The sequence below is a fragment of the Pelophylax lessonae genome, assembly GCF_965119305.1.
Source record: "Pelophylax lessonae genome assembly, chromosome: 3".
In the NCBI taxonomy this organism is placed as follows: Eukaryota; Metazoa; Chordata; class Amphibia; order Anura; family Ranidae; genus Pelophylax; species Pelophylax lessonae.
This window is the reverse complement of record NC_138770.1, coordinates 364,108,362-364,130,581: the sequence shown is the minus strand read 5'-3', so window position 1 is coordinate 364,130,581 and position 22,220 is coordinate 364,108,362. Positions and strand designations below refer to the sequence as shown.

General features: G+C 41.3%; 1 protein-coding gene across 1 annotated transcript in view; it reads left to right on the top strand.

Moving 5' to 3' along the window:
- SNX14 (sorting nexin 14) overlaps positions 1-22,220 on the top strand; it is a 131,206-nt gene that overhangs the window by 16,097 nt on the left and 92,889 nt on the right. The window contains exons 2-9 of the mRNA XM_082251197.1: positions 9,124-9,244; positions 10,605-10,681; positions 10,766-10,844; positions 13,522-13,565; positions 13,929-14,016; positions 16,448-16,532; positions 16,626-16,782; positions 21,142-21,217. Of these exons, the coding sequence (XP_082107323.1) occupies positions 9,124-9,244; positions 10,605-10,681; positions 10,766-10,844; positions 13,522-13,565; positions 13,929-14,016; positions 16,448-16,532; positions 16,626-16,782; positions 21,142-21,217 (727 nt within the window). The remainder of the gene's footprint in view (positions 1-9,123; positions 9,245-10,604; positions 10,682-10,765; positions 10,845-13,521; positions 13,566-13,928; positions 14,017-16,447; positions 16,533-16,625; positions 16,783-21,141; positions 21,218-22,220) is intronic.

Below are 22,220 nucleotides of genomic sequence, written 5' to 3'. Positions count from 1 at the left end.
GGTCTTCCAGATCTTGCTTTAACTTCCACTGTTCCTGATGACTGCCATTTCTTAATTACATTCCGAACAGAGGATATTTACATCTGAAAATGCTTTGTTATCTTCTTATAGCCTTCTCCAGCTTTGTGAGCGTCAACTATTTTCAGTTTCAGTTTTCTAGACAATTGCTTAGAAGATCCCATGGCGCTGATTGTTGGGGCAAGGTCAGATGAGTCTGGGCATTTAAAACCTTTGAGATTGACATCACCTGGTCTTCCCAGACGATGATTGATAACAATCCATGACACTGGCAGGTCTCAGCCTTGCAAAGGGGGCAGTGTATGCTATAAATTCTGCAGGGTGCCCAAACTTTTGCAGACACCAATGTTTTTTGCTTTCTGTAATTTTAAAAGTGTCAATGATGGAAATAAAATCTAACTTTTGTTGACATATAAGAATGTCTAATCTGTAATTTGATGCCTTTTGGAGATTTTTCCATCTTTCCTTGGCTTCTTTATGCACATTAATACAAATTTTTACCTGGGGTGCCCAAACTTTCGATCACCACTGTAAACTGGTATATATTGGGGGTGCATGTTTTTGGCAATGAACTATACACTGTGAAATGATTCATTCTGTTACACAGCAGGGCAATGCTAAAAAGGAGCAGTGAGACAGATTGTGCAACAGATTTATTGCAAGGGTTACGGCTTGAGTCATAACTGCCTCCTTTGGCTGCTCTAAAGTTGCACAGAGATGTAGTGAAGCCTTCCCTTGACTACCTCATAATTGTGCATCTGTTTAGAGTGAAAATCTGTCTCATCTTCAGTAATAGATCCATCCAAGATCTTTCAAATCTGTTGCAGTTTGCTGCCCAGAATTAGACGTACGGGTCTTTTTTCGAGACTTTGCATTGTGCGAGGCAGTCTGCATCTGTGTTGCTAATCGCTTGATTAACCACTTCAGCTCTGGAAGGTTTTACCCCCTTAATGACCAGGCCATTTTTGTGATTCGGCATTGCGTTCCTTTAACAATTGCGCGGTCGTGCAAAGCTGTACCCAAATACAATTGATGTCCTTTTTTCCCACAAATAGAGCTTTCTTTTGGTGGTATTTGATCACCTCTGCGGTTTTTATATTTTGCGCACAAAAAAATAGCAACAATTTTGAAAAAACACTAATATTTTTTACTTTCTGCTTTAAAACATTCCCAATAAAAAATTTTAAAAAATCATATTTTTTTATCAGTTTAGGCCAATTTGTATTCTGCTACATATTTTTGGTAAAAAAATCCCAAAAAGCGTATTTTAATTGGTTTGCGCAAAAGTTATAGAGTTTAGAAACTATGGGATAGATTTTTGGACTTTTTATTTATTTTTTTTGTTTTTTTTTAGTAATGGCGGCAATCAGCCATTTTTAGCGGGACTGCGACATTGCGGCAGACAAATCTGACATTAAGTGACACTTTTTGGGACCAGTGACATTAATACAGTAATCAGTGCTAAATAATATGCACTGTTACTGTATAAATTACACTAGCAGGGTAGGGGTTAATACTGGGGCTGATCAAGGGGTTAAGTGTTAGCCTAATTAATTGTGCTTGCTAACGGGGGGGGGGGGGGGCTCTGTGAAAGGCACGCAGAGATCTGTGTTTCAGCTTAGCTGAGACACACAGTCTCACTCTGCCTGTCTGACAGGAGGACCGCCTGCTTTGTTTACATAGGCAGGCGGCTCTCCTGTCAGTTTCCCCGAAAATTGCGGGAGGCCAGTGGCGGTCTGGTTCCCACTGTGTCTAATCAGATCTACGCGATTATGCACAGCCGAGCCACCCTGCGTGGGGCGGTCGGCAAGTGGTTAATTTCCCCAGGGGAATCATGAGAAGACATTCAGGGGCCCCATTATAAAATAACTACCACTTGACCAAATCTGATGTGGAAATATCACTTCTTCAGTTTGCTTACATTACCACAGCAGATAGGGATCTGGCATATTCAATAGGAGTGCGGCAGAGTAGGTCATTACTCATAATGATTTAGGCTAGATTTACATAGCGACATGATTGACATTGGATAACATCACTAGACATTATCGCACTCCCCCTTCCCTCCTAAATCATATCAGGCCCAAAACAATAGGAGGATACTAGGGGGGGAGGGGGGAGCTAAGCCTTCCCGTCCTTGCAAGGCACCTTATCCCCAGGTTGATGTAGTCAAGGACCCCATCCCCACATGACCCAGAAGGGTGTGGGGAACTTATTGGAATCTGGAAGCCCTCATTAGACTAAGGCGGCCCCCAGATATCTGTCCCTCCCACCTACATGGATGAATATGAAGTATATATTACCTATTGTTACTCATTCACAAAAAACATTTATTCCAGTTTGTTGGCAGACCATTTTCAGTTCTCAGTTTGCTGCTTTTCAGCTTGATTTGATAGTTTGACTGATAATTACTCAGTCGTGCAACATTGTACTCAAATGAATGTTATAAACAAGCTTTGTTTATATTTGTGATCTCTGTGATTGACCAATATAGTGATCACAAGGCACAGAACCACTCCGATTGGCCCTGTGCCATTTGTGATGCAAGCTGTCTAAGGGCTCTTTCACACACTCCGTCCCCTGGGCGGAGATCGTTTTTCTCAGCGGGGGATCGAGCCGCTGATCCCCCGCTGAGCAGCAGGAGGACAGCTGTGTCTCCGCGCTGTGTGCGGAGACACAGCTGACAGTTCCCCATGCATCTCTATGGGGGAAATCGGATGTCAACGGACCGTCAGTTCGTTCTTACCCGATCCCATCCGATCCGATCCGCTGGGCGGATGGAAAATAGGGTTTCCATCCGTCCAGATTTGACGGATCGGATCGGATGTCAGCGGACATGTCTCCGCTGCCATCCGATGCCCCATAGGAATGCATGGGGGGACCGTTCAGATCCGCCAAAAAAACGGACAGGCGGATCTGAACGGTCCGCCTGTGTGAAAGGGGCCTAATACTAGCTTCATCATAGACGTTAAACAGGTACTCCAAGAAATGTTGAAAACTGTAGGTTTTTATTGCTGTGTTGCCGTTGGGAAGATTCACTCTTTCTGTTTTCACCAAAACAGTAGATGGAAGGAAATCCTCTGATGGGGACACCTATTTAAGATGAGATTACTTTCACATTGAAAAGATACAATCTTTTACTTTTGAAAAGTTTAATACAATATACTTAAAGAAAAGATACAATCTCATTCCTGCTCAGTCTACAGGAAATGAAATCTCCCTAAGGCCCCTTTCACACTAGTGCGACTTGTCCCGCGATTTTGGACCGCAAAATCACATGACAAGTCGTTTTCCATTATTTTCAATGAGCCCCATTCATATCAGTGCGACTTGAAGTCGCACCAACTTCAAAGTAGTCCCTGCACTACTTTGGCACGATTTTGAGGCCAAAGACATTCAAGCCCAGTCAAAATCATGGAAAAAGTCGCTGCAAAATCGCGGTAAATCGCATGACTTTGAAGTCGCACTAGTGTGAAAGGGGCCTAATTAGACTTGGCTGGCAAAAAATGGCTTTAACCCTCAGTTCTAGATACACTTTAAGTGCTTTTCTATTTTACTATTCTATTCTTAGTATTGCAGAAAGTAACTTTTTCTATTTTTCACTTAAAGTAATGTAGAAGATGGAACACGTTAATTTTGCATCCGTGTTTTATATATATAAATATATATAAAATAGAGTGTGCATCTGGAAAATATTCACAGCGCTTCCCTTTTTCTACATTTTGTCATGTTTCAGCCTTATTCCAAAATGGATTAAATTAATTATTTTCCTCAAAATTTTACAAACAAAGGTGTTTCAACAAAGTATTGAGCAATAACTGTGAATACTTATGTACATGGGATTATATATATATATATATATATTATACACACACAGTGGGGAAAATAATTATTTAATTGCAGATTTTGTAAGTTTGCCTAGTTATAAAAAAAAAAAAATGGAGGGTGTATATTTTTTATCATAGGTGTATTTTAAATGATAGAGACAGAATATCAACCAAAAATCCAGAAAAAAACACGATACAAATGTTATAAATTGAGTTCCAGTTCAGTGAGTAAAATACGTATTTGATCCCCTACCAAGCAACAATATTTCTGGCTCCCACGGACTGTCCGGCCACACTATGTGCTCATGTGGTACACAGATTAGAAAGCAAAGAAAACAAAAAGAGGGCGCACCGACCTAGCGCATTATCCTCAATAACAGGCTTTATAGTGTAACATTAAAAATGGCTACTCACAGACGTAGATGATAGTAAAGCATGTCGAGCTTAACTGCTGAAATGTCCGGGTCAGTCCATGTAAATGTCCATGACCGATGAGATGATGGCTGACGCGTTTCGAGGCTCAGCCTCTTCCTCAGAGCTACTGTGTAATGGCTATCTCCTTGGTTTAAATAATAAGGCAATGGTCCAGTCCCCACCCCCAGGTGGGAGTATCCCCTCCCCCGGGGAGTGGCCTGAGCACCATTACATTCTCCCTCATGACATCTTTGGTGATAGTCTCCCCATGGGGTAATATACAATGTCATATATCGATCATGCAGTTAGAGTATAGCCATTGTATATTACCCATTTGAGCAGTTAAGCTCGACATGCTTTACTATCATCTACGTCTGTGAGTAGCCATTTTTAATGTTACACAATAAAGCCTGTTATTGAGGATAATGCGCTAGGTCGGTGCGCCCTCTTTTTGTTTTCTTTGCTTTCAGTATCGGTGGACTACCCCAGTCCATTTTGGGCAGCAAGACCATAGCCATTTGAGAAGCCAGGATTGAGTCCCGTGAGGAGTGCGGTAGTGGGGCTGGGATACCAAGCGCAGGAGAAAGGTGGTCACACCTTATGGTCTTTTGGGGTACACAGATTAGTCCTGTCAATTTAAGAAGGTGCTCCTAACGACAACTCGTGTGTATAAAAGACACCTGTCCACAGAATGTCTTTCTTCCATTCAAACCTCACTTTCATGGACAAGACCAAAGAGCTATCAAAGGAAGTCAGGGGCAAGATTGTAGACCTGCACAAGGCTGGAATGGGCTACAGACCATCGGCAAGAGGCTTGGTGAGAATGAGACAGCTGTTCACAAATGGAAGAAATACAAAATAACAATCAATCGCCCTCGATCTGGAGCTCCATGCAAGATTTCACCTCATGGGGTAAGGATGATCATGAGAAAAGGGAGGGATCAGCCCAGAACTACACGGGAGGAGCTTGTGAATGATCTCAAGGCAGTTGGGACCTCAGGCACTCAACAAACCATTGGTAAAACCATACGCCGCCATGGATTGAAATCCTGCAGCACCTGCAACGTCCCCCTCCTCAAGAAGGCACATGTACAGGCCCGTCTGAAGTTTGCTAATGAACATCTAAATGACTTAGAGAAGGATTGGGAGAAAGTTCTGTGGTCAGTTGAGACTAAAACTGAGTATTAACTTGACTTTCCATGTTTGGAGGAAGTAAAATGCTGACTATGACCCTAAGAGCATCATCCCTACAGTCAAGCACGGCGGTGGAAACATTATACTTTGGGGCTGTTTCTCCACTAAAGGTACTGGCCAACTTTAAATCATTGAGGGGCCAATGGACGGGGCCATGTATTGTTAAATCTTGGATGAGAGCCTTCTTCCCTCAGTCAGAACACTGAGGATGAGTCGTGGATGCATGACATCTTCCAGTCTTCCAGCATGACAATGACCCAAAACATACTGCCAAGGCAACAAAGGAGTGTCTCATAAGAAGCACATTAGGTCATGGAGTGGCCTAGCCGCTCTCCAAACCCTAATTATATAGAAAATTTAGGGAGGGAGCTGAAATTTCGAGTTGCCAATCGACAGCCAGGAAACCTTAAGGAGTTATAGAAGATCTTTAAAGAAGAGTGGACCAAAATGCCTCCTGAGATGTGTGCAAACCTGGTAACCAACTACAAGAAACGTCTTACCTCTGTGCTTCCCAACAAGGGTTTCTCCACCAAGTGCTAAGTCATGTTTTACTTGGGGATCAAATACCTATATTACTCATTGAACAACAGCTCAATTTATGACATTTTGTATTATGTGATTTTTTTTTTAATTCTGTCTCTATCATTTACAATAAACCTATGCTAAAAAAGATATAGACTCTTCATGTATGTGTTAGTGGGCAAAATTACAAAATCGGCAGAGGATCAAATAATTATTTTCCCCACTGTGTGTATGTGTGTGTGTGTGTGTGTACATATATATATAATTTTTTTTTTCTTTTAACATTTCAGTGTGGTGCGGGAAGGCTCTCCCTCACTGCATTCTAGTGTGAATGGGCCCTTACTTAGAGAAGATGAAGGCTACAATTGCTGATCTCTACTTTTGAAAAATGCTAGTTGTTGCCTGTCATACCAACACAGTTGCTTACATATATCGAGCTGATAACCCAGAACAAGTATACAGACTATGAGATGTAACCTGATTTATAATCTGCCTAGTTGTTTTAGGTCAGTGATTCAGATTGGTATTGCAGTCAGTTACAGACAGCAAACTAGCATTCTCAGAAACTGCAGCTTTCATATTCCTCTTAGACTTGTTTTTTATTAATGTTTTTTTTTTTATTTTTATTCATTGCACTATTTTCTGTAAACTTTGGAGACCAATCATTGCCTTGTGCCGAAAATAAAGAATTGGAAAAAATTCTGGAGACAATAGTGTGTGAATTCAGAGATGTTGTGATTTCCGAGATGCTAAAATTATTCTAGTGAAGACACAGACAGCAATAAAAATCCAACAGAGACTCTAACACTTCCCCACTCTATCCAAAACCTAAGGCCCTTTTCACACGGCTCCGATTCCATCGACGGAGCCGTTCTGCTCATCCGCCGATCCCCGCTGAGCAGGCAGATGACAGCTCCATCTCTGCTCTGTGTGTGGAGACAGATGTCAGATCCCCGCTGTTCTCTCTGGGGGAACCGGATGAGAATGGACTGCCTGTCTGTTCTCATCTGGTCCGATCCGCCAGACGGATGGAAAATAGGGTTTCCATCCGTCCAGATTTGACGGACAGAATCGGATCAGAAGTCAGCGGACATGTCTCCGCTGACATCCGCTGCCCCATAGACACATAGGGCATCCGTTCAGATCCGCCTGAAAAACTGACAGGCGGATCTGAACAGACCGTATGTGTGAAAGGGGCCTAAGAAAAAACTTTGGCTAGAGTTGAGCCCTATCTTGAATGCAAGGGTTCTCTTTTAGAACGAGGTCAAGAGTCAGGTAGTGACTTGATGATCTCCACCTCATCCAATCAAAAAACACAAAGTGTTTTTTGAATGGCACCCTTGCTGAGTAAGCAAACATTGGTGTTCAGTAAGCAGCAGGGCAGCTACTCAGCACTGGACCCAGAAACTGGTAGTGATCTCTTTAGTAATGCATACTAAAATGATTTCCAGCTTTTCACGGGGAATCGGATTGGTATTGAACACATATACTTTCATTAATCCAAGCTGGACCAATGTAACTATGCAAAAACAGCTAAACTTAAATTTCTGCTTTAAACTGTCACAGTTGCACCAGTATATATACCTGTGGTTATTTGAGTTGAGAGGTGACAGCTGGTTTCTGATAAGGAATTGTAGTCAATTACCCTTGTTGACTTATCTCTTTTGCAGCTCAGTTATTTTCTCGGAATTCCCCTGAAAGAACCTCCATTGTTACTCACTTCATCTACTAGTGTTAGCTCACATAAGTATAGTACATGAACATGTGTTGGCCAAACATCAGTCAATGCACATAATAAGGGCTTTGGATAAGAGTGGCAACGCATGTTAGTGCATGATGCAGCACATCATAATTGTGCTGTAAGTACACAAATGTGAATCCAGCTTTAGGCTCCTTTCACACGGCCGCTCCGTGTGAAAGGTCCGCTGCGGGACTTTTTTTTTTTTTTTTTTCCACGGAGCGGATGACATTTCTGTCATCCGCTCCGTGTGCCCGCATATCATCCCATCCGTTTGCGGATGATATGCGGATCTAATGTAAGTATATGGCACTACGGATGTCAGCGGATGACACCGCTGACATCCGATTTTCCTTCCTTTCCGTTTTTTACACAGATGTAAAAATGGGGTTCTGTTCCGTTCCAAAAAACGGAACAGAACTGAAAGGAGGAAAATCGGATGTCAGCGGATGGTATTCCGCTGACATCCGCAGTGCCATTCACTTACATTGATGTCCGCAAATCATCCGCAAAAAAATAGGATGATTTGCGGACACATGGAAAGCAGCGGAGCGGCCGTGTGAAAGGACCCTTAGAGTTCTTTTTTATTTGTGTTTGTTTTCTTTTGTATGTCATTTTCATATTCTAACAAAACCTTGGCTTTGTGTGCTTTCTAAGTGCCGGTTCACACTATTGCGATGCACAGACATCGCATGTGATGTGATTTTAGGAGCAGTGCACTCCGAATCATATGCGATGTCTGTGATCGCAATAGTGTGAACCGGCACTAAGGCTCCATTCACGCCTGACTGACACCAAAGTTGTGCAACTTTAGATGGGTGCGACTTAGATGGACTTGTTTTCCCTCTGCAAAGTCAGACACACTGTTACATGTAAAACATTCAGGTATGACTTTCATGCAACTTGTGAGGGTAAACCTTGAAGTCTATGGCCCTCGAGTTGCATTAAAGTCTGACCAAAGTAGTGCATGAACTACTTTGAAGTCACTGCGTCTTTGCGTTACACATACAGTAAATGAATGGTTATCATTGAAAAACATAGGGTAGGACTTGTCTGGTGACTTTGATGTCCAAAGTCTCATGACAAGTTGCACAAGTGTGAATGGGATGTAAGTCATTAGATTGAATTAATGAGGAATTAAAACTCTTATTCTTTACAGGTAAGGAAGCTGCCCTTTTTAGCCTCTGTTTGATCTGCTCTTGCCATGGTGCTGCACATGTGATCAGTTACGACAACAGCCATTTGATGGCTTGACAGTTCAGTTGAGAGCACAAGCAATTATGACAGCCACCATTCTCCGAAAACCTTGAATGTAACTTTTGGACAAAAGATCAATGGGTTTACGTTTACATCAACTTTTCTAAGTTACCTCTGTGTATTTACATTTTGCTTCATTTTTTGTTTTTCCAGATATCTTCACATTCTTATGATCTTCTGGTCTTTCCTTGCTGGAGTTGTTACGTTATACTGTTCACTGGAACCAGATTCTCTTCTTCCTAACATTCTATTTAATATCAAATACAAACCAAAGGTATGTAACTTTGAGAGTTGAGCTTCTCTGATTGTAAAAACAGTGTTGGCCCAAAAAAAAAAAAAAGATTGCTTAATAATTTAGGGAATTATTTTTATTTAATTTTTTTCTGTTTTCTGAATAAACAGTATACAACTTGCTATAAGAGCCGGTCCACACTACCGCGACTTGTCAGCCTGACAAGTCGCGCTCCCTCGCGGACCATTGACTGCTAAAGGACCCGTTCTAATAGGAGCAACACAAGTCGCTCCGACTTAGAAAAAGGGTCCTGTACTACTTCGGGGCGACCTCGGAGCGACTTGCATAGACTTCCATTATGTGAAGTCCCTGCAAGTCGCTCCGAAGTCGTGGTGCATGGTAATGCACAAGTCGCCCCCGAAGTAGTAAGGAGTCGTGTCGCCTCAGTGTGAACCGACTCTAATAGTTGCTTTACAGAAATAAGTAACTAGTCCTTAAATTAAACAGTGTCACTATTTAGATTGTAAGCTGTCATGAGCAGGGCCCACCTAATCCTCTTGTATTGAACTGTATTATAACAGCGCTATCTGTCTTTATTTTGTAATGGGCTGAACAGTTTGCTTATATTAATCCTGTATAATAACCTTTGGGGGGCTTGGATCACAAAAGTTAGTCAATGCAGTTAAAGTTGCCTTTTGATCAAACTTAAGAAGAAAAAAACTCTCAGTTTCTCATTCGGAACACAACCTAATTGTTGTGTCCCTCTGATTTGCAGTCTGGCATTTCATTTGGGCTGGTCTGCTTACTAAATCTGTAAAGTTGTGTGAAGTATACTTTCTGAATGGGTCTGACTTTAAACCTGTGAAAACTTAGACTAGTGCATTTCCTAATTTCTCCACGTCTTTCTTTTATAGTTATGAAAGGGGTAGATTGCAGATTGTGATATGACTGCTGTCCCATAAAGAAGCTTGCTCAAGGGTATTTTAAAAACAATAAGTAAAAGGTGGAGAGTTCTCAGATTGTCCCAGATACTTTTTAAAGCCTTAATGCTACCATAATAAAAAAAAAATATGTGAAAATCAACACTAGCAGCTGCTTTCATTCAAATCTGTAAGCAGAGAGCAAGAGGCGGGGCTGAGCTGTGTAGTGTGTGCGTGTGTCAATGGACGCACACAGCTTGGCTCAGGAGTGAGTCCGCAGATACGGCTTGTTATGGGGGCACACTCAGAAAAGGAGAAACCTCGAGCACCAGTGAGGGGACCCCAGACGAGCAGGTTCAGGGCCGCTCTGTGCAATATAGTTGCACAGAGCAGGTAAGTATACCATGCTTGTTTAAATTAAAAAAAAAAAAAACAACAAAACTTTACAATCCCTTTAACATAATGCATTATTGTATCTTTAGCAACCTGAACTTCAAGAACTTTTCCCACAAGGACATAGTTGTGCTGTGTGTGGCAAGGTTAAGTGTAAAAGACATAGGTAAGGTTTAAAAAATTAAATTATTAAATAGTATTTTCTATTATTTAACTATTGCATAATCATAACATTTTCTACTACTTTCAGACCTACTTTGCAGTTAGAAAACTATCAGCCATGGCTTGATTTGAAGGTTCCATCAAAGGTTGATACATCTCTGTCAGAGGTAACATTTTATAAACTTGACGTCAGACTGTAATGGTAAAAGCCCCCTGTTCTTATCAATATTCTCAGTGATAACAGGTTAAAAGTGTTCTAACATATGGCAATTAAAATTGTAAAAGAACCTGATCCCCATACCATGCTCCTGAATTTACTAGGACATTTTACCCTATTTCAGACTTTAATCTAAAGATTACCTACATAATATCCTATGCTGGGAATATTATTATTAACCGTTACATATTGCCAACATTTCTTGTTCATCTGGAAGGCAGATGCTGTACCATATCTTGGCATTAACCTCCCTGTGAAACTCTCCAAATTCTATTCTAGAAACTATGTACCAGCTTTACAAACCATACATCCTGATATCAAACAGTGGGACGCACCTCTTTTCTTGTGGTTTACCAGAGCCGCCTTCTTGAAGGATAACATTTTACCCATACTGCCATACATTATGCAAACATTCCCCATTAATTTGCCCCCTGCCTTTTTTCTTCATTCAAAAAACACTGCACTAACTTCCTCTGGTACAACAAGCATCCCCTGATCAGCTATGCTCACCTTGTCTTACCCAAGCCCAAAACATAGGGCTCCCTGATCTTAAAAAATATTATTGGGCATGCTACCTTACTAGGTTAGTTGACTGGAACATCCACACCTCCATGAAAGGTTGAGTCAGAACGGAGCACACTTTAGCCCTTATGCCTCTTGGGTCGGTGCCTTGGCACACTCCCAAGCACCTTTCTTCAACTTTATTGGAACATCCTCTCAAAGGCTCTTCTCTACACTGCTTCAAGGAGGTCTGTAGAAAGCGTCCATTTTCCTCTCCAGGCCTTCTGATACCATTTCTTCCCTGGGATGTTCTGACAGTTTCTCTCCGGAGTTTGGCCTTATCTGCAGGAATTGGCCAAACGCTTTTTTCAAAATGAAAAGCTCTGTTTTGTGTGTGGTCCCTCAGCATCATTATATACTGTGCAGGGCTAATAACTCTACATTGTACATGAGGAAGCGTATGAGTGACTTGTGAGCCTGCATGGAGGCAAGCCTTAGAGAGGACACAGTAGGGAACCTGTCCTATAGATTGTGGAACCCTGTTGGAGCCAGAACTGGGGTAAGTAATACAGCTTATCCCTGTACACCTAGATTAAATTCGCATTTACCCCTTGCATTGCGGGGTGGCCTTCTCATTCCCAGAGTTCATCCTTAATTGAAAAGCTGTATGCAATTAGCATTTATTTATTCTCTTGATAATATGCTTATCAAAATGTGCAATCCACATACATAAATAATAAATAGGTGCAAAATGGGTATACTATTCTTTGTAGTGCACCCCTGCGGCTTCTTTGTCACATTCCCTGCAATATACCAGGTGTCAGCTGATGTCAACTTACAGGGAGTGATGTTGTCACCCATTCCATCATATGACAGTGTTTGTGCCTAGTGGTAGGTCTTGCATGGTAGGCTCCTGCACAGCATCACCAGACAGAGGAGCTCACATGTTCACCCATACTTAGAAGTCTTGGTTGTTTGCTGCAACTGCAAAAGAAAATGGAACTGTGAGTGAGCACTGTCAAGGTGATAACAACTAGGGGTGGGCTGTACCCAGTTGAGGACACTGTTTGCTGCACCCAGAAAATCTCTCTTGATGTATACATAGGCTGTGTAGTATGCCCTGTCCTTCTGTTCTGAAGTCACTCTGCCCCACGCCATCCCATACTCACACTGGGCAGAAATGTCTATCAACATGAGACACAGAAATTGCTGTGTAAATACAGCCTCTGTTCAGGTGTACCATGCAAAGTAACAATGTTAGGCCCCTGTCAGTTTTTTAGGCGGACTCAATTGAACCATCCATTGCCCTCTATGGAGCAGGGGATGTTAACGAACATGTCATTTGGCATCCGCCGACATCCGATCCTATCTGCTCAAAACAGACAGATGGGGGATCCATTCGCCATCCGTCTAGTGGATCAGATCAGAAGACAGGCAATCTGTTTACACTGGACTAGCCAAAGCGGGCTGTGTCTGTGCCCGCTCTGCATAAGCGGAACAAACACGGACCTGTCATCCGCCTGCTCAGCGGGTCCAGCGGACAGATCCCCCCCGCTAAGTAGGCGGATCTGCTGCTGGAGTCTTCCCATGTAAAAGAGCCCTTACTTTGTATCTACTCTGTTTAATTGATCTGCAAGATCAAAGGGATGACCTTGGATCTGCATATGATCTCAGTTAATGCTAGTTATTAAAGGCTGAACTATACTCACCTCCTCACCAGCAACATCCTTGAGCTCCCTTGCTGGTACTGTAATCTTCACCCAGTCTTCTTATGAGTCCATCTTCGACCATCTTGAGTGGCCATATCAGGATTGTGTAACTTTCGGGTGTGTGCTGGAATTTTTTCATCCTGGCACCAGGCAGAAATGTATACTGAGCTGCGCATTCATAGTTTGGGTCTACATTGTCAAAAACATTGCAAACAGGCAGGTAAGAATCCTTTAGTATGTTTCTTCTGCAATATAAAGCCTGCCTGTTTGCACATGTACATTTTTTTTTTTTATTTTTCATGTGAAGTCTATTTTTTTTTTTTATGAATATCAATGTATTTTAAACTTTAAAAATCATCTTTTATCGTTGCTTAGTAATAGCACCTTGTGCTTATACTGTATATATTTCCTGTGCAGGTGTTTGAACTGGTGCTAGAAAATTTTGTTTATCCATGGTATCGGTAAGTACTGTGTTCCTTTTACTCTATTAATAATTTAAAAATAGACACAGAGTACCTTGTCCACAAAAGGGATTTTACAAGGATTAAATACAATATTACATTTTGAATAATTTTCCTGTCATTGAATTCTTAAGTTTTGTTTGTTCTACCATAATCAAATAATATACTAGTAATTAAGTGTGTGTATAAGAGACTGCAGCTAGGGAGCCAAATGCCTGTCCGGTGGACAAAAACCTGAAATGATCAATATAGGCTGCTTTAAATACCAGAAACATATTTTGTATTTTTTTTTTTTTTTTTTTTTTTGGGAGGGGGGATAGTAAAGTTTTCTCAACTGTTTTTTTTTTTTTTTTTTTCTGACAGTGATATTACCCAAGATGAGTCTTTTGTTGATGAATTGAGACTGGCCCTAAGATTTTTTGCATCTGTACTTGTGCGAAGAATACAAAAGGTAATTTTTGTGTGTGCTTTTTTGAATGAAGCTAGGAAATATACCCAATATTAATATTTTCTGTATTCTTCTGTTTTCTTCTAATTCCTTTTCCACATTCGCTGAAACGAGAGGTACTTGAGTTCCTACATTTGTATGCCCCTTGGCAAAACAGAGCAATTTTTGCATTTTGCCTGAGCCTACCTTAAAGGCGAACTTGGGAGATTACTTTGAAGCCAGCAACTTTCGAGACTATGAATACTTTAGTCAGGAGTATATTATGAAGTGGAATAGCCAGGAATGCAGGACTGTATCAGGAGTTTGCACTGTGCAGAGTGGTATGTGGGAAAAGTGCCCTCTTAGGCTCCCTGCATCTGCTCCAGTCCCTTCCACAGCCTGGTGTTCCAGTGAGCGAGTGAAGGGGAAGATGACTAACAGTCACTGCTCTTTGCTCAATGAAAACCAAGAACCTGAATGATCAAAGGTCATGTGATCGTTCGGTTCTCTGTTTTAGGCTCCTTTTACATTAGGGTGTCTCTAAAGTCACACAGTTTACAGTGCAACTTTGGAGCGACTTTTGGTGTGACTTTGATCCGACTTTACATTCTCTGGACCAAATTCGCATCAAAAGTTGTGTCAAAGTAGTGCAGGAACCTTTTCTGAAGTCGAAACTTCAGTTTGGGTTGGGCCTGTGACGTCATTTCCGTTGTTTCCGGTTCCCGGAAGTCGGTGAGGAGGCGTTCTTCTGAGTTTTCTGTAATACTTATGCTATTTACAAGTGGTTTTATTATTACACCCGAAGTGAGTGGAGTTGATCCAGGTCTATCACAAGTGGAATATGCTGATCCAGTTGGATGCCATACTTTTAGAGATTAATAATTTAAAGGCGTTTTTTTTGACCTTTTGGTCATATAAGAAGGTGAGCGGCCAAATTCACTCACAGGTGGCAGGTGGTGGATTTCTGTGCATGGAGGATCACTGCAACACTATTAATGTAGAAGTGGCCTTTGTTGCTCATGGAGGATTCTCTGCCTGCTAATGGCAGGATCTTTATACCTATTTGGACTGATTGTGTTCTCACTAATTAAATCACTATATGGGTTTTTGGGCACGATGTAGAGTGATTTTGGATTCATGTGTTATTTTTGCATTTATGTATTTCATGTGATGCAAGGATCTATATGCAGAATTTTTAGGTCAAAATTTTTTGTTTATAATTTTGAACAAGCGCACCATTCATTTAAAATGTATTTTCTGATTTAGAGTGTCAGTAGGAATGGTGTCCTGTCAGAATACCGCCACCCATCAGAAAATGTAACAGAAGTGACGTTCTGAGGAAAAAATGCTTACAGTGCATGCTCCATGCGTTCCAACATGGCCGCTATGTGTTCCAATAGGTTTCCTAATCTGACAGGACACGAAGGCATCGGCGGACACCTTCCTACACCCAGGAAAGTCTTCCAATGTCAAACTTTTTTTAGCAGTAAACTCTCTTTATATAATTAAATATATCAATACATTTGTATTATGATAGTATTCTAATAAATACAGTGACAAGCCTGTAGGCAGAAGGTGGCGATGGCCATCTTGGTACACCCCGCGCTGCTCAGCGCCAAACTGATTATATAGTGAAATAGACTATTTCCCTCGGTCGTGGTGAAATAGTCTATTTTAGTATATAAGGTGAATTAACTGCTACAAAAAGTGTGAGATTGAAGACTTGGCTGGGTGATAGAAGATGTCCGCTGGCGCTTTTCGTGTTGTGTCAGATTACGAAACCTATTGAAATGCATGGCGGCCATGTTGGAACGCATAGAACATGCGCAATAAGCAATTTTGTTCGCAATATCACTTCCCTTGCATCTTCTGATGGGTAGCAGTATTTTGATAGAACAAGGGCTCTCATAGACAAAAATTTCACAGGTCCCAATTCGCACAAGTGTGAAAGGAGCCTTAGGACCCTTTCACATGGGCTTTCCAATCAGGTCCGCCTGTCAGTTTTTCAGGTGGACCTGATCAGACACTCCATTCACCCCCATAGAACGGCGAATGTCAGGGGTGACATATCCGCTGACACCTGCCGCTATCTGATCTGATCCTGTTTGCCAAATCCAGACAGATGGTGACCCTTTTTTCCATCTGTCTGGCGGTCCGTTTATCCAAACTCCCCATAGAGGAGAGTGGGGCTCTGACAGGTCTGTCTCAGCACAGTGAGCGGAGACGGACCTATCGTCTGTCTGCTCAGGGGGATCAGCGGATCGATCCCCCACTGAGCAAAGCGGAGCTTGCCAAGATGGGGACAGCTGAAGCATCGTACCGAGTATGGATACTTGTTATTTTGTAACCCCACACTTCTCTTTTAGGTATCCATCCATCCATCCAAGACTTTATAGACAATATTTTACATGTACAGGAGGGACAATTCATAAAATGTTTAACTGATCATTTCTAGGTGGATATTCCAACGATAATTACAAGAAAACTGCTGAAAGCTGCTATGAAGCACATTGAAATAATTTCAAAAGCAAAACAAAAAGGTAAATTAAACAATCTGTCCAACATTCTGGTTAAGGGTATGTGTGTGTTGCATTTTGATGGAACCATAATTTGTGCGATTGCATTCTGTTTAGTGAAAAACTCAGAGTCCCTGCAGCAGGTAGCCCTGGAAGAATATGGGCCTGACCTTCATGTTGCATTGAGAAGCCGCAGAGATGAGCTTGGCTACCTCAGAAGTCTTACTGAGCTGCTTTTTCCTTTTATTCTACCTCCTAAAGCAACAGATAGCAGGCAAGTTTTCGATTGTATAAAGATTACATATTCTGCTTTTACTCCTTCATGTTTACTGGGTTTTTTTGCTGCAAGTAAGGGCTAGCAGTGTAGGCATTCCTGTTTTAACACTACAAATAATGCAGTTGATAAATATAGAGGCAGATACACATTTTTCTGACACTATTGCAGAAACTTCTGTAACAATGGACTTTACATCATGGCTTATTCTTGTCTGCATGCAAACACAAGGAACTGGTTAAAGAGCTTGGAGCATTTATTGGGTTATAAATCGAAAGTTATTTTGCCTGGTGCTATGCCAAGAATGAGAGTGCCCATCCCTTTGTTTAGAAGTGGGGTCTTATGTAAAGTCACCTTTTCAGTGAAAGTACAACTGTAAAGTATCCTGTATGAGTCTGAGCAAATCTCAAATCCACTCACTATGTGATGCACAATATTCATAGTACACAAAAAAACATTGTTTACCATCCCTGACTGAGCAGAATCTTCCTTCATTTCTACCTCACACACTTTCCCCTCCGAGGCACTGCAACTCACAGTGGGAGGGTTGAATCGATAACAGTGCTATCACTGCTTCAGCAGAGGAAAGGCATACAGCATGGCATAGTGGTTCTATGGCACTACCAAGGCATTCGATATATACACCCTTGGATCTTTGGAGACTAATCTGTCCAATTTTTCATGTTAAACTGAGATGCTATTAGATCCATATTTAGCATCCCCCAATGCAGACATATGCATTAAAAATCCTCCTGAAGCAGAGACCATCCCCCCCAGATCCAGATTTTGTCATCTGAGGAAATCTGCCTGCCTATTCTCCATCCCAGAGATTAGACTGTACTTCTGTTTTGATGCAGGATATTAAGCTGCTTTGGAAAGCAAGTAATCTTCCCCACCACAGTGTTTTTAATGATCTCCTTCAGCAAAGAGCCAGAACGACTGTCTTTCATGAAGGGTAGTCCTAACAAGTCCTTAAACAGTTGCTTTGTTCAACAACACTTAAGCCAGATTGCTAGAATCTGAATCGAAAAAAAGATACCCGGAAGAAAATTGGCATCCAGTATCACATTGCAAATAAAATGTAATACAATAATCATGTGGTGAGCACAGTCAATAAAGTGAGGGTCATTGTCAGAAGCCACCTGATTCCTACGTGGTGATTTAGACCAAGTAGATCTAGTATGAAAAATAAGAACAGTGGCTAGGAAAGGATGACTGGCAAATCCCATTAAGGATTAGAATAATTGAGAAGTGTTGTTAATTTCTTGTCAGTGTAGTCTTTAAATGACAGAGCATCTTTGACAGAGATGGTCAGAATCTTGTTAAGATGAGCCACAGGAATATCAACCTTGGGATAAGTTGGCCATTTCCTGACAAAATCATCTGGATAGGGATATACAGTGCATGTAATTAATGGAAATTTGTCTGGTAATTTCCAGTTATTGTTTTTAAATCTGTCAAATAGGGGACGAAGAAGAAAAACTTTTGCGGCATGTTCAAGGTTATGGAAACTGCATATTGTCTTGTGGCACAAATGCTCACTGAAATTTGGTGATGGAGTCTTTCTTCTCCAGGAAAGAAATAGGTGGGCTGTCCAATAACAGGTCATCTGGAGGCTCTTCAACAGACCCTGAATTATTAGGCATCTCTGCTTCATATTCTGCTAGGGATTGGGTTCTGCAATTGAGAAGTAAAACTTTCCATAACAGAAGAAAAATGACCTCTAGTGAGATAGAGAAGGAGGAATGCTTGGAAAAAGAAAAAGCAGATTCAGGAAGACTCCCTGACAGACTTTTCAGAGTCAGACGTCAAGTACAAGATACACAATTTTTTACTTCCACTTTTTACCTTAGAGGAGCTCCAGAGTCCTCCCAAAAAATTAAGTATTAGTTGCCGATGACTTATTTTTGGGGGGACCCTGGAGCTCCTATTTTAATATAAGGACACTTGCCTGTCCAGGGATCCAGCGATATCCTCACCCAAACCGTTTATTGAATCCGCTTCGGGTGCAGGCTCCGGCATCTTAAGTAAGGGAAACCGGCAGTAAAGCCCTGCGGCTTCACAGCCAGTCTCCTACTGCTCACGTGAGAATCACGCTGTGCTTTATGAATGGTCCAGTAGTCTTCTGCAACCTGTGATGTGTCCCAGAAGGCTGCGGGGGAAGAAGGGGGGGGCCAAATTTCTGTCTCTGATCGCCGAGGCACAACGGAGCGGAAGTGGTACCTGTCAAGACCAGATGCCTGCTCCCCCCTGCCCCCCAAAATGTGGCAGTGCAGGGGGGGGGGGGGAGGATGCAGACAAGGGGAACTTCCCTTTTTGGGTAAAGTTCCACTTTAAGCAGGTCAAAGATGATTCAATTTTAATTCCTTCCATTACAGTCAGTGTTGATGGGGGAATGACTCCGACAGCGTATTGTGTTCTGCCGGCGGGGGTGGAGCCTTCTTGGCCATCAGAACAAAATGATTACTGCTAGTGGCTATAGCTACTGGCAGTAATTGAATGTAAAACATCCAACAAGATGGTTGTACCCAAGTCAATCAATGGATTAACTTGGGTACAAACAGCGTGCCCACACATGGAATAAATCTTGGCCGGTCCTTGCTGTACTGGTAGAATTTCGATCCATGTATGGCCGGCTTTACACACATTGCAGACAATGTCAGGAGCAGAAGATTTGTCTATAGTCGCAGAACGATTGCCCTTTTTAATTTGGAAACAGACAAAAGGTGTATGTACCTTTACAAAGGAGCTACATATACCCTAGGAATACTCATGGACCCAGAGTGGTGTACCAATAGTTAAAACAGAGAAGGCTTGTCACTTCAGATGGTGGCAGGAAAAGTAGTGAGGAGACCGTGGCAGAGCTTCTGAGAGTCCTGATACACATACGCAGTAGTATGGAACTGTGAGGGAGGACAGCTGTCTGTATCCTCAGCTAGCTCAGACCCTTGCAGAGCTCGGGAAGGAAGTGGCGTGCTGTGTACATGCTGGCAAGCTTGTGCCTCCACTGTGCAATCTCATAGATAGAGCAAAGTGAATCAGGCAAACTGTAATGCAGCTAAATTCATAGACCGTGCATGGCCAGGAAGCTGCTATTGCACACGTGCATGGATGTGTGTGTGCACGGAATTAAAACTGCATCACCAAGTGTCTCGCAAAATACAAACAGCAGGAAACTACAAATAGTCGCATGGGCAAGAAAACACACCTCAGCTTGCCAGCACAGATACATTTCAGCAGCAATTAGAAAAGGTTGGGAAGACCCAGTCCTCTAAAGTCCAAAGGCAATACCAGCTTGTATTGGCAATATTAAAGAGTTTTTTTCTCTATTTTAAATATTAAGTGTTTTTCCCTGCAATAGTGCTGCACAATGAAATAACTGCAAAACATGATTTAATCCTCAGCACAGACTAATATAACTGCACATACTCATACAATGGAGAGGTCAGAAACAGGGTTAGAATGACATCCAGGGCTCTGGTCCTGACACCCAACAAGGAATCCCCAAACACTGGTCTGAGCTTAAATGAAGAGTCCTGTGATAGCTGAAACACAGACAGGGTTGTCCTTTCTAGGAATGCAGGATCGTTGCATAGAGGACACCAAAATGGAAAACTTGGAAAACCAGCTCTTGTTGGTAGACTGGAAAAACTTACAGGATTTAATACACTAGGCATCAATCTACCAGTGCTTGTTGGCTGACTTCCAGGATTTTAAAATATCTGACATGAATTTATCAGCAGCAGTTGACAGTAGAAAATCTTCTAAAACAAGCAAAAAAAAAAATAAATCTAGCAGAGAGGAAGGAGACATCCATTGTCCTGAGTACACTAAGCATAACAAGCAAGTAGATGAAAGCGGGTTATAGTCTTAGCCCTAAACGGCTAATATGTGCGAGGATGTTTCCTGCTTAGAGCAACACAGCAATTGTCATTTATTTATCTTATTATCTAGTTGCAAGTCTTTGGGACTCCCCAAAAGACAATGTAATCGCCACAGGGTTTGCTCTCTAATATCTTTTTTTTTAACTTACTTTGGGTGCAGATTACAGATTCTAACATATAATTAGCTACAAGGAGAGGCTGCAAATGTGTGTATTAAATACTATAATATAAATATTACACTGCTAGCAAGTAGAAATGTGAACATCACAATTACGTATTATTATTATTAAGTTTAACAATGACTCAACATTTGTACCCTATAGTTTTCTTTTAAGAGAACATAATAGATAGTAAAACTGAATTATTTTTATCTGTCATTGTAATAATATAGCTTTAGCATGATAATTTTTGTGTTACAGTAGCAACATTTTACTCCTTTAAACCCAGATTTCATAGCTTATGCATTGTTTTTCAGACCTCTTACATTGCTGGTGAGAGAGATTCTCTCTGGATCTGTGTTCCTGCCCTCAGTGGATTTCCTTGCCGATCCAGTAGGTTTTGGGGATTATTGTCTTCACGGGCATACTGAACAATACCTTAAAGTTATTTTTACAATTCTGCTATATCGATAAATACAAAGTTACGGAATGGTTGAAATACTTACATTCTCAGATGTTGCATGAGGCTCCCCCCGAATACATGATCAAACACTGGCTTTCGGGCACAATATATCACAAGAAAGTATCAACAAAAATGAACATGGGTACTCCTGTTTTGATTGATGTTACCCGACAATCAGCTTATGCTATGCATAAGCTTTTGCTTTTATAAGCAACAAGGAAACAAATTCAATTCTTCTCATCCATGATTATTTTTCCATCATATAAGCCTATTAACACATGTATTTGATTATAGATTCCAGTTTAATTACCTTTTTATTTTAGAATTTCACTATTAGCAAAAATACTACAAATTGAACCCTGAATCTAGGAATGGAGCTATGGTTTGCACTGCAGCATGTTATATTTACTAGTTCAATTATTAATTGTGGTTTAAAAGGAAGTAAAAACCCTGACTCCTACACATATTTGGGCATTTGTTGATTTTTTAAGATGGTGCAGGTGTTTCTATGGCAAATTTCAAATGGAAAGTTTCAAACAACCAAAAGCTCTGAGGGACACTGCAAACAGACATATATTTACAAACGAAAAAAAGAAATTCTGGGACAGCTCCAGGATAACCGTATAGTATCCTAGGAGGATGGATGTCTTTTCTCCAGATCTGCTGAGAACAGTCTAAACCAGTCTTTGCTAGCCTTTTTTCTTCAGTTTTCTTTTTTCTTTAGATACTTACCCCATTGATTTCTTTCTACAATGCTACTTGAGCTGGATACTACGTAGAAAATATGATTTCTTTCTACATCGCTACTTGAGCTGGTTACTACGTAGAAAATATGATTTCTTTCTACATCGCTACTTGAGCTGGGTACTACGTAGAAAATATGATTTCTTTCTACATCGCTACTTGAGCTGGTTACTACGTAGAAAATATGAT